The sequence below is a fragment of the Carcharodon carcharias genome, chromosome 7 (genome assembly GCF_017639515.1).
Source record: "Carcharodon carcharias isolate sCarCar2 chromosome 7, sCarCar2.pri, whole genome shotgun sequence".
Classification (NCBI taxonomy): Eukaryota; Metazoa; Chordata; class Chondrichthyes; order Lamniformes; family Lamnidae; genus Carcharodon; species Carcharodon carcharias.
In genome coordinates, this window is record NC_054473.1 from 133,819,084 (window position 1) to 133,832,018 (window position 12,935).

Genomic DNA, 12,935 nt, shown 5'->3' on the forward strand with positions numbered 1-12,935 from the left:
AGCATACTTGAGTTTTTTGCTTATTTTGGTAAACTCCACCAAGCCAGCTTCCATGGGCAAAGTCAGTTCACCGGCAGAAATCATCAGTCTGCAATCTTCAAATGTGTGATCTGTAATTGGCACATCCAATGCTCTACAAAAATGATAAAGTACATTGCAGCAAACATTTTGATACTACCAACATAAAACATGAGATGAAATAAAATAAATAATACTACACCTGCCTCGATAGGTATTAATATTAGGAAGTTATGTTTTATAGCCAATTTATTCTGCCTACATAACATAGATCTATTCGTATAACTTAAATTTTCAATAAGATACTAAAAACCATGACCAAAGTATGAAAATAGGAGTGAGGCTGAGTAATTATTGAAAATACAGAAATAATTAGTTTTTTTTGTGTTTGATATTTTTCCATTGCAAAGGTGAAGTGAAATGATCATGTCTGAAGAGGAATGTTGTAAGTAAAAATATAATACTAATGGGAATTTTTTTTATATACAGAAAGTAGGTGAAGCTTGTTTCAAGTTACTTACAAGGCCATAACACCACGAACTCTGGCGCCATACAGGGGGGGATCACATTTTTCTTCTTCATTCGGCACATAAACAGGCAAAAACTGCAAATGTTAAGTGAAATTTAATTAGCATTATATCATCCAATATATCCAGAGGTATGAAATATCCAGAGCGCAAGTGAAGCTGAGCAGCAACATTAGATCAAACAGATCCTGTATAAAAGAATTAACAGCACATAATCAATGATTGGCAACCAGTAATATCCAAAAAAAACTTCTCACTTTGGGCAAATAATTCAGAACATTTAATTGGAAATATTTGTCAAGGTTACATAAAAAAAAACACCATCATGTGAGAATACAAAAACAGGAGTATTGAACAAACATTAAAGGTGTGACTTCTGTTCTAGATTTGCCAAGGTACACTGAAATATCAAAATAATCATGCATTTCAAAAGGTTTCTGTGTACTTGGAGCAAGACTAATAGAAAACAATGGTTTTGTGCTCAGCTGTGAGTCAGCTGATAGGACTTTCAATTCAGGTCAGATGGTCGTGGGTTCAAGTCCCACTCTAGTGTAATGGCCTATTATTTATCCTTTAACCAACGTTATTAAAACAGATTCATTGATTATGTATCAGGCTGCATTTTGAGAGACAACGCTGTATGCAAATTGGTTCCAATGTCTTCCTACAACAGTGACATTCAAGTTAAAGTCACACAAATATCATTCATTGTGCATAATCCATAATGATCCAAGAAACTTTTGCTATACGGAAACATATACAAAACATATTTAACAAAAGAGAGAGAAGGGAAGCAATTCTACCTACTCAGAATTTCACATTCTGCATTGAATCGGTCCTTAACCTATAGTCACTAACCTACTACAAACCCATGATAATCAATAAGGGTTGACCAATTAGAAATGGGAAATAAAATATCAAAAATTGTTATTTATGCAGAAAGCAAAACAGAATAGGTTTACTTTTCTGAGGATCTAAATTAACAAAAAAAAAAATTTCTTTACATTTACATTTTACTTGTTTTCACATAAAGCAAACCGTGCTGCGCTATGTTTTAAAACAAAAATCGATGGAGGGTGCTTCATATGGTGCTGATTTCTGTTTCCCTTGCCTCCCTTTATTCCAGTGTGCCTGGAGTGGTTGCAGGATGAAAATCACATTTAAAAATTCACTGACCTACTCCGAGACCTGCTTAATAAGATTTTTGACCGGGCTCCGATCGAGGCCGGCAATGCTCCCATTGGTACCATGCAGAAGCCGAATTGATATATTTAAATCAGAATTAGGATTCTAGGGCCATTTTCAAATGGGTCAGTACTGTTGCTGCTTCTTAAACCTGCCCACGAACCACCCGAAGTGGCCAGTTCACACGCTGCTTTAAAGGGCATTCATGTGCTCTCATTTAGACTGCTGGAATCATTTGGTAGATGTCTTGTTTGATTTTATCTGCTGATTTTGACTGCAGAACCATTATTATTTTCTGTAATAGCTGCATCATGTTCAGGAAGCTTAAGGAGAGCTTTCTACTTCCAAAGAGACAATCCATTTGCTCATTCCACTCTAGCTAGTGTACGACCAGCATCGGCATGAGGTGGAAGGTGTTGGAATATGTTGTGTGTAGTTTGGGAGGTCTTATGACTGAGCCTTATATATTTAACAGCAAGTGTTAATTAACTACTCATAACTATGTACATATAAGGCCTAAGCTAGGAGCTGTCTCCATGCTTGCCTCTACACGTCTCTGTCCAGTAAAGACTGCTCTCTCAATTCAGATCATCACTTTGGGTGGTACTGTACCCAGTCCCACATTAACGCTTTCCATGCCAGACCCTTATATTACAGATAGACCACATGGAGTTGAATATGGAGCAGAGTCTATAACTGAAATCCCTATCCATCTAATCCCCCAGCCTGTTAAAGAGGGGATGATGTTGGAGCCTAGAGCCTACATGACACTCTCAGAATGAACATAATAAGTAGTGGACTACTCAACATTATCCGATACAGTAAAATAGCTCCTATGCAGGCAGTCCAATGCATTGAGCACATGAAGCATTTTTTCTGCTGACTGGGCTTTTCTAAGTCTGTATCTCTGTCTTCTTCAGTAGGCTAGGATTTGATCTTTTCTCCAACAGGCCCATGCTGGACTCTCCTTCTTGCTTGCATCCTCTTATCATTAGTGCTTAGTGAATCACCTCTAATTCACTACTAAAGCATCTGGAATGCCAATTACTGCTGGTGTTTGGGTAGATTTCAGCCTTCTAAGGACATCATCAATCAGGCAGCAATACTGTTCTGCTCACCAGTTGCCAAAAAATACATGGCCAAAACTGACCCCATCATCCTTTAATTAAGCTCTGGCAGTTAAAACAAAATTATGTGACATATAAGCAACCCTCTTAAATTATGTTTTTTAAACAATGTTGACTGAGTTTACCATATTAAGCATTTGTAAGCCAAAACGTTTAAAATAGTGAATTATATACCAAAAGGGTATATATAATGGGAATAGGGAAAGCTGATAAAGGCAATGAATGAGGATGGCTGCATAATTCATGAATGAGTTCATATTCTGAATAACTGAAGGCTATTTTCTTTTGAAGATTTTGGTTTATAATTAAATGAGGACTACTTTACATAGAATAAAGTGGAAGCGTTAAAGATGAATGCTATGGCTGCAAATGATGCTCTGTGGTAGTGGAACCCTGTTTTAGTTCTGCAATTTAAGGCCCTTGTTTGAACTCGGGACACACGTGTGAGGTCCGGAATGGGCAGGAAATGCTGGTGAGAGGCTCAAGCAATTTTAATCCCCAGGCTTCATAGCCATGTTACAGCAGATGCTACCTGAACCTGGCGAGTTTGATGATGAAACTGGTGGAATGGGAGCCATTTTTAGAATGGCAGGAGGCCTCCACAAGGGAATTTAAGGAAATGGTCAGGAATAAAATTGGATCAGTAGTGCCTGCTTTTTTATATACTTTAGCCAAAAGCATGTTGAAGGTCTTACGAATTACAGCTATTTAATTGTCACTGCCTCTTCAAGATAAAACCATGGCTCAATTGATTGGTAATAAAATTATGAGATAAATTTTGTAATACCATAATAAGCAAACACATCTATATCACAGAATTCTATATTAGTTGCTCAAAACACTCCCCAAATGAAAATAAGTCAAAAAGAAAAGTAAACTTAAACTGGGTGGAAACAGTTCACATAGTCTAGTTGAAGCTCTCATTTCTCATTGCTTGTGACTTCTCCTTAATATATTGTTTCCTCATTTCTTGCTCAGTGTGGGTAGAAATTATATATTTTTTAAAACTCAAAACCACACAAAGGGAGCATTTTAATTGACCATTCGTATTCTTTTCTTCAAAGAACGCAATGGTTCTTGATCCAATTAAAAAAGTCTGATATTCCCTGCAAAACTCCACTGAACAAATTTTGATGGCCATGTGGGAATACAAGTCATCGTTCTTGGCTTTGAAAAGCACAAGAATTTAAGAAAGCATGAAACACAGAGTCCATTCACTCTATCAGATTTATTCCTTCCATGTATAATATACTCAGTCATGGACTCCATCCAATGCATTTTAATTTCTGAATAATAGTTGTGGAACACTTCTCAAAGAAAAGAACTAGATGGCAAAAGTGCAAAATTATCAACCTCAACCTACCCGACAGCTCAATAGCAGTGGAAAACAGATTATCATCCAAAATAAAATTCCAGAACACCGATAGAATACTTGAGCAATATTAATTCCAAATGAATAATGCAGGATGTAAATTGCTTTAGTTGGGAGTGTTGCTTCCTCTCTCTCGAAACAATCATATTCCACATGCCATGCAGTATTTTCCACTATAACTATAATCTATAACTTGCTTCCCAATCAAAATACTTCCAGATGTAAATATATTAATTGGCTTTACTGAGAATTCCTGACACTACACTTGAAGTTTGTGAACACTTGTAGAGTTTGTAAAAAAGGGAGAGACAGATGCTGGATTTTGACCCATTTTATATCATTTAAAGAATTATTACTGTGTGATGTATGATGTGGGCAATTATAGGGCCTGGCCATGTTCTATAACTTTGAAGGCTGTTTATAGTTTGTTAATCGCTCATGGTGGAAATGCCTTTATTAACATGCAGTAATCAGAGCATGAGCACACAATATCTGAACTAGATTGCTCTAGAAAATGTCAGGATTGATATTACTCTACATCAAGTTAAAAATGCTTCAATGGTGCCTTTTAACCTCTATTATGACGACGAAACTTGATATTAACTTCTTGCATGCAATCCCACTGGCAGTATACTAATCATCAGTAAGAAAATACAGATTATTTTGTTGCAAACCCCAGACTTAGTTGGATCTGATAGCCTCAAGAACGAAGTTCAGCCCCTCCCCTTCCTACAAACAATGACTTTGTGTATGTCAGGTTTTGTTAAATGATTGTAGCATGTAATGGTTTTTATTTTCACAAAAAAAAACTTTCTGATGGGAGTTAAAAGAGCAATGTACTACAAAAATTACTGTTAGTGATAATAGCAGGCAACAGTTTAACACAACCAGCTAACTTTTCTGTTTGCTATCTTAAGGGAAGGCATTAATCTATTAATTTTTTAAAAGTTATCTCTTCTTTTAAAATAGCATACATAGAAATGTCATGTGTGCCAAGCATTCATCTGATGCAATCAGTAACAGTAATTGTTAGCCTCACCTCAGGAAATATTTGAAATTATAGACAGGCTGATCAGCTCTAAAAGGGAAAATGTGGTTAAGATTTAGATGTGTCCCATTAATCTAAGATCCTGCTTCAATGAAACTACTTAAAAATTAATACTTTTAAAATTTAAAATAATTAAATCATTTGTCCCTGGACTGACATATTGGAACAGAGACAGATGCAATAATGAGCCAGTTTTATTTTGTGAATACAGGAAGCATTGCTTGCTTCTTGGGATTTATTTGAGATTCTGCAGTGGGATTTCCTGAACCTCGAAGACCTCAGAAATACTTTTATTTTCACATTTATGCTACCTGTAGTCAGTATAACATACTCCCAAAATGTCAGAAAATCCATTTAATTTAAAAAAGTAAAAACATTTTTTAGAATGTCTCTCTGAAAACATCTCATTTCTTCAGTGCTTCTATCACCCTTCAGTAAATTCTAAAATCACTCCTGCAAAGTGCAGTTTTCCTTATTTTGCTTTCTTTTTTGCCTGCTATAGAAGTGAAAGCATGTTGGATATGCCTGTGTCTTCAATTATGACAAGACTGTGTACTGCTGCACTTTCAATCAAACTCATTTGCACATCAAAAGGCTTCTTTGGGGCTGTGCCAGGTTTTTTGAGGCCACCAGATTTTGAGAGTTTTTTTAAGGTGGCATATATGCTTTCTTGACTTCTACTTCTGTGTTCAGTCCAGTAACCTGCTTTGCATCTAAATTATCCATTCCATTTTAGATAACTTGTCTCCTAATTTTTTTCCCCTAATAGAAAGTTTATTTTTAAGTCTCTATAATCAAGAGGTTCAAGTTAAATTGAAAGATGTAACCAATATGAGCAGCTAAGCACTATAAGCTGTACCCTTACCTCAATTTCCACATTTGTGCAAGGTTGACATAATGTTAAGAACAAGAGCATTGCCCTGCAAAACAGCAAACAGTAGAATTTGAAAAGCAAAATACCAGAGAGTTCTTCTGATATTAACTCATTCACATTTCCACCAACGATGGCAAGATCCACTTCATTGTACACCATGGTCAGGCTATCAAGACTGTTCGCTAAACAGGCCAGTCAAAAATAATACATTAGTAACATGCATGTGTATTTCAGTCCACTCTGCCATGTTGTTTTGGGATTATAGATTCAATCAATGATTCACTTCCAGCAGCTTGGGTGAGGAACTGGAGAAACTACATACATTTCCTAGAAAAGGAAAGCAAGTGAAAATGGAAAAGATAAGACTCGGACATACCCACAGGTGTTAGTGACAAAACACTTTTGATCACAAATAATTCCAGATAGGCAAGGTCATTTTGTCCACCTTCAAGGACATAACAAGCCCTGAAGACCCTCCCGATACTGGCAAACAATTGGTTGTTAAATTATTTGAGTTCTCATTTCTACTACTCTTTTTAGGAGTGCATACCAGGTAGTAACTTGGTGTGTGAACAATGTTCTGATGTCAGGCCTATATCTGCTTTTTAATAGTTTGAAACTGAATTTATGGGGAGCTGGTGGAGGTTTGGGGGAATAGGTTTTGGGCTGCCTGCTCAGCTAAGGAATAAGGAGGCACTTAGTTTGAGTCTGTGAGATCTGATAAATAAATCAGACTGCAAGATGGAAAATTCTCTCAAAATCTCTTTAATTTTAAAGAGAAGTGCACCAATTTAACATGACTGCTGACAATTATGGAATTATAGAATTATATGCAGAAGGAGGTCAAGGCCATTTGGCCTATCGTGCCTGTGCTGGCTCTTTGAAAGAACTATCCAAGTAGTCCCACTCCTCTTCTCTTCCCTCCGGTCCTGCAATTTTACCTTTCTGTTTATGTACTCATTCAGCACTCAGAAAGGACAAAGAAATTACGGTTGTTCTTCAGAGAGCAATGAAGATTTGATGGAGGTTTTCAACATCTTGAAGTAATGTAAGGAAGTACATAAAGTGAACCTATTTCTAGTGGCAAAAGTAACCAGCAGACACAGCCAATTTGTCAGCAGAAATACCTCAGTTGGAAGAATTAGACTGAAGGTCTAAAAGTCCCTGGTTCAATCCCCGGTTTCAGCAAAGAATGTGATTTATGTTCATTTCCATCTTCTCCCCATTCATACCTTACAGGCAACGTCCCAGACACCACTATCACCATCCACACGTATGTCCTGTCCCACCTACAGGACAGACTCACCAGAGATAGCAGCACAATGGCATACAGATGGGACGGAGTTATGGCACAGCAGTTGGTAAAGGCTGAGTTGTTTAAATCCCAGAGAGAAACTTGAACAGCTATCATAACCTATATTTTCAACTGGTATGTTTGAGATGCAGCTCTGAATTCAGGAATTAAATCACCAAGCCTCAAGGGTTTTTTCATATAAAACTAAATTAAACATTTATTAATTTAACAACAAATTAAGCACATACACACGTCTACAAATTACTACCATAACAACTTTTAAACAAATCCCCAAACTAATCACTCCCAGGTAAATCTTCACCATGGCAGCAATAACCCATAGACTTTAAACAGACATCAGGCAAAGTACATTTGATCTTACGAATTCAAAATGAGGTTCCTTTGCAGACAGTTGTAGGCTTACAGCTGGTTAGATCTTAATTGCCTCTGACCTGCATACACAAAACTCCTTGCTGTTTATACCTAGCTCCCCCTTTGAATGTAAATTTTCCATTGTATTACTAAGTTTTTTTTAAATTTTATCTCTCCTAACAATAATCCTTTCATTCCACCAATTTTATTAGTAATGTAAACACATTGCTTGGCATCTCCCAGCTAGATGCAAGATTTTATCCATTCTTTTGAATGGTTTATTCAACTAATGCAAATTACACTTTACCTTTTAACTTCCTTACGTCTATCTAATTAACATCTCAAAACTACCATACGTCAAAGCACCCAGACTAACTGGCTTTAATCCAATTAAGCCACATATGCACACAGGCACACCCTAATACAATTCCAATTTAAAAATAATACTGAATACAGAAAGGCCTGGATAGACTGGACGTGGGGAAGACGTTTCCATTAGTAGGAGAGACTAGGACCCGAGGGCACAGCCTCAGAGTAAAGGGAAGACCTTTTAGAACAGAGATGAGGAGAAACTTCTTTAGCCAGAGAGTGGTGAATCTATGGAATTCATTGCCACAGAAGGCTGTAGAGACCAGGTCATTGAGTGTATTTAAAACCGAGATAGGTTCTTGATTGGTAAGGGGATCAAAGGTTACGGGGAGAAGGCGGGAGAATGGAGTTGAGCCATGATTGAATGGTGGAGCAGACTCGATGGGCTGAATGGCCTAATTTCTGCTCCTATGTCTTATGGTCTTATAATTTCCAATAACATTATAGACATTAATATCTCTTCATGACACCCTCGCAGTCCTCAACATCAATTCTGGGCCCTATGAAGTCTCATGACATCAGGTCAAACATTGGCAAGGAAACCTCCTGCTGGTTACCACCTACTGCCCCCGTCAGCTGATGAATCCATACTCCTCCATATTGATCATCGCTTGGAGGAAGCACCAATGGTGGCAAGGGCACAGAATGTACTCTGGGTGGGGGACTTCAATGTTGATCACAAGAGTGGCTCGGTGGCAACACTGCTGCCTGGGCTAGTTAAGTCATAAAGGACATTGCTTCTAGACTGGGTCTGTGACAGGTGGTGAGGGAACCAAGAGAGAAAAACATACTTCAGCGCATCCACACCAATCTACCTGTCGCAAATGCATCTGTCCATGACAGTATTGGTAGGAATGACCACCATGCACTTCTTGTGGAGACAAAGTCCTGTCTTCACATTGAGGATTATGTGACACTACCATCGTGCTAAATGGGATAGATTTTGAACAGATCTAGCAATGCAAAACTAGGCAATCATGAGTCACTGTGGACCACCAGCAGAATTGCAGTCAAACACAATCTGCAACTTCATGGCCCGGCATATACCCCACTGTGCCATTACCATCAAGCTGGGGGATGAACCCTGGTTCAATGAAGAGTGCAGGAAGGCATGCCAGGAGCAGCACCAGGCAAAGCTCAAAATGAGGTGTCAACCTGGGTGAAGCTACAACACAGTACTACTTGCATGCCAACCAGCATAAGCAGCAATTCCTCAACCAGTGGATCAGATCTAAGCTCTGCAGTCCTGCCACATCCAGTCATGAATGGTGGTGGACAATTAAACAACTCACTGGAGGAGATGGCTCCACGAATATCCCCATCCTCATTAATGGAGAAACCCAGCACATCAATGCAAAAGGCAAGGTTGAAGCATTTGAAGCCATCTTCAGCCAGAAGTGCCGATTGGGTGATCCATCTCAACCTCCTCCCGAATTCCCCAACATCACAGATGCCAGTCTTCAGCCAATGTGATTCATTCCAGATGATATCAGGAAATGGCTGAAGACACTGGATACTGCAAAGGGTATGGGCCCTGACAACATTCGGCAATCATGCTGAGGACTTGTGCTGTAGGATTAGCCATGCCTCTAGTCAAGCTGCTCCAGTACAGCTACAACATTAGCATCTACCCGGCTATGTGGAAAATTGCCCAAGTATGTCCTGTCCACAAAACGTAGGACAAATCCAACGCGGCCAATTACCACTCTATCAGTTGACTCTTGATCATCAGCAAAGTGATGGAAAGTGTCGTTAACAGTGCTGTCAAGTGTGGTACAAACTCAATTCATTGTGTCCCTGGGTACTAAATTAGCAGTCTGTGGAGATTGTTACCATTTAAAGGTAAAGGATGTCGCAATGCTTGTTACAATGGTTCCTGCCTATTAACAAGGGTAGGACCCTAGGTGTTTTGATAGATTACCAGATCAGTCCAAGGGTCAATGAGCAGCTCTTCTTGAGGCAGTCAGGTTCGGGGAGTCTGCCAGACAATAAGTGCCACAGAGGCAGGGTCAGGCAAAAATCCCAGTTGAGTTAAAAATTTAGAGAAAGGGCTGTGGGGAGCAGGCTAAGTAAAGAGGGCCATCGGGAAAATGGTACCCCTTTGCAGCATCGTCCTGCTTGGCATGGCTATAAATTTGAAAGTGTGCTGTAAGCCACTGTTTGAGTGTACTCAGGAATCCACAGAGAAGGAATCTTGGAAGGCAAGACGGAACCCTGCGAGATAGGTCATTGTTAAAGCCATCCAATTGGGAGCGACGTTTGGAGAGAATGCCAAGGTAGGATCTTCAAAGGTGGAGATTGGAAGCATCGTAAGAAAGATGACGTTTCGGTGAGATTGGTTGAATCACAGCGGGACTGACATGGGTTGGGTTGTTGAGAAAGCGGTGGAATCTGTTTTTGGTTGCATCTGTCATTTACTCTGTAGACCACAGTTCGTCTGTTAATTCACATACAGCTCATACTTACCCTGAATGATAGCGTGTAAGATAGATTGGTAAATTGTTTTACTTTCTGAATTTGTATTGTAAAATTTGTTTTTGTTCGTTCAAAAGCCGTGGGACCTTGTGGCTTTATTTCAAAATCAGGTGTCTTGAATCTCAAACTTTGACTACTTTAAACAAAATATTATTGGTCCCTAACCGGATCACTCCCACGTCCTAGAGTCTGGCAAAGGATCGTAAGCAGCAGCACCTACTCAGCAATAACCTGCTCACAGATGTTCAACTCGGGTTTCGCCAGGGCCACTCAGCTCCTGACCTCATTACAGCCTTGGTCCAAACATGGACTAAAGAGCTGAACTCCAGAGGTGAGATGAGAGTGACTGCCCTTAGGATCAAGGCAGCATTTGACTGAGTGTGGTATCAAGCTGCAAGAGCAAAACTGGAGTCAACAGAAATCGGGGAGAAATCTCTCTGCTGGTTGGACTCATGCCTACCACAAAGGAAAATGGTTATGGTTGTTGGAGGTTAATCATCTCTGTATATCTCAAATTATGGAAATCATGGTTGACTAATTCACTGGAGTTCTTTGAGGAATAAGCAATGTGGATGAATGGGAACCTGTTGTGCTATACTTGGATTTCCACAAGGCATTTGACGAGGTGTCACAACAAAGGTTACGATGCAAGGTATGAGCTAATGGTATAGGGGGTAACATATTAGCATGGATAGAGGATTAGTTAACCAAAAGGAAGCAGAGAGTAGGGATAAATGGGTCTTTTTTGGATTGGCAAGGCGTGACGAGCGGAATGCCACAGTGATCAGTGCTCGGGCTTCAACTATTTACAATTTATAATACTGACTTGGATGAAGGGACTAAATGTATGGTTGCTAAATTTGATGACACAAGGATTGGTAGGAAAGTAAGTTGGGAAGAGGATATAAGGAGTCTGCAAAGAGGCAGAAAAGTTAAGTGAGCGGGCAAAGATTTGGCAAATGGAATGTAATGTGGGAAAATGTGAAATTGTCCACTTTGGCAGGAAGAATAGAAAAGCAGCATATTATTTAACAGAGAGAGACTGCAAAACTCTGATGTACAGAAAGATCTGGATGTCTGAGTACATGAATCAGGAAAAGTCGGTATGCAGGTACAGCAAGTGATTAGGAAAGCAAATGTAATGTTGTTTATTGTAAAGGGAATGGAATATAAAAATAGGGATGTTTTGCGACAGTTGTACAGGGCCTTGTTGAGTCCATATCTGGAGTACTGTGTACAGTTTTGGTCTCCTTATTTAAGAAAGGATATAAATGTGTGAGACTGATACCTGGGATGGGCAAGGGGTTTATCTTATGAGGAAAGGTTGGACAGGCTGGGCCTGTATCCATTGGAGTTTAGAAGATTGATAGATGATCTTACTAAAACATAAGATCCTGAGGGACTTGACAAGGTTGATGTGGAAAGGGTGTTTCCCCTTGTGGAAGAGACTAGAACTAGGGGACACAGTTTTAAAATAAGATGCCTCCTATTTAAGATGGAGATGAGAAGTTGTTTTTTCTCTCAGCGGGTCGTGAATCTCTGGAACTCTCTTCCCCAGAGAGCGCTGGAGCCAGGGTCAATGAATATTTGTAAGCCAGAGGTAGATAAGATTTTTGATGAACAAGAGAGTCAAAGGTTATCATGGAAAAGCAGAATTTTGGATTTGAGGCCACAATCTGATCAGCAATGATTTTATTGAATGGCGGGGCAGGTTTGAAAGGCCAAATGGCTTACTCCTGTTCCTAATTCATGCGTTCATATGTATGTTCGTATATACAGTCCCAGGACATTGCTGCAGGAGGTCCTCAGGGTAGTGTCCTAGGCCCAACCATCTTTAACTGTTTCGTCAATGACATTCCCTCCATCATGAGGTCAGAAGTGTTCGTCGATGATTGTACAATGGTCAGTATCATTCACGACTCCCCAGATACCGAAACAGTCATGTTCATGTACATGTACAGCAAGACCCGGAAAATATTCAGGCTTGGGCTGATAAGTGACAAGTAACATTATTGCCACACAGGTGCCAGTCAATAACCATCTCCGTGAGAATCTAATTGTCTCCCATGGCATTCAATGGGATTACCATCACTGAATTCTTCACTATCACATCATGGGGAGTTAAAATTGACCAGAAACTGAACTATATTAGCCATATAAATGCGGTGGCTACAAGAACAAGTCAGAGGCTAGGAATTCTTCAGCGAGTAATTCACCTCATGACTCCCCGAAGGCTGTCCACTATCTACAAGGCACGAGTCAAGACTGTGATGG

General features: G+C 39.4%; 1 protein-coding gene across 2 annotated transcripts in view; it reads right to left on the bottom strand.

Moving 5' to 3' along the window:
* Positions 1 to 12,935, bottom strand: part of lpcat2 (lysophosphatidylcholine acyltransferase 2) — a 79,006-nt gene that overhangs the window by 22,817 nt on the left and 43,254 nt on the right. For both annotated transcript variants that reach the window (XM_041190719.1, XM_041190720.1), the window contains exons 8-10: positions 6,143 to 6,197; positions 540 to 622; positions 8 to 133 (exon numbers count right to left, since the gene is read on the bottom strand). In XM_041190719.1, coding sequence (XP_041046653.1) covers positions 8 to 133; positions 540 to 622; positions 6,143 to 6,197 — 264 coding nt within the window. The remainder of the gene's footprint in view (positions 1 to 7; positions 134 to 539; positions 623 to 6,142; positions 6,198 to 12,935) is intronic.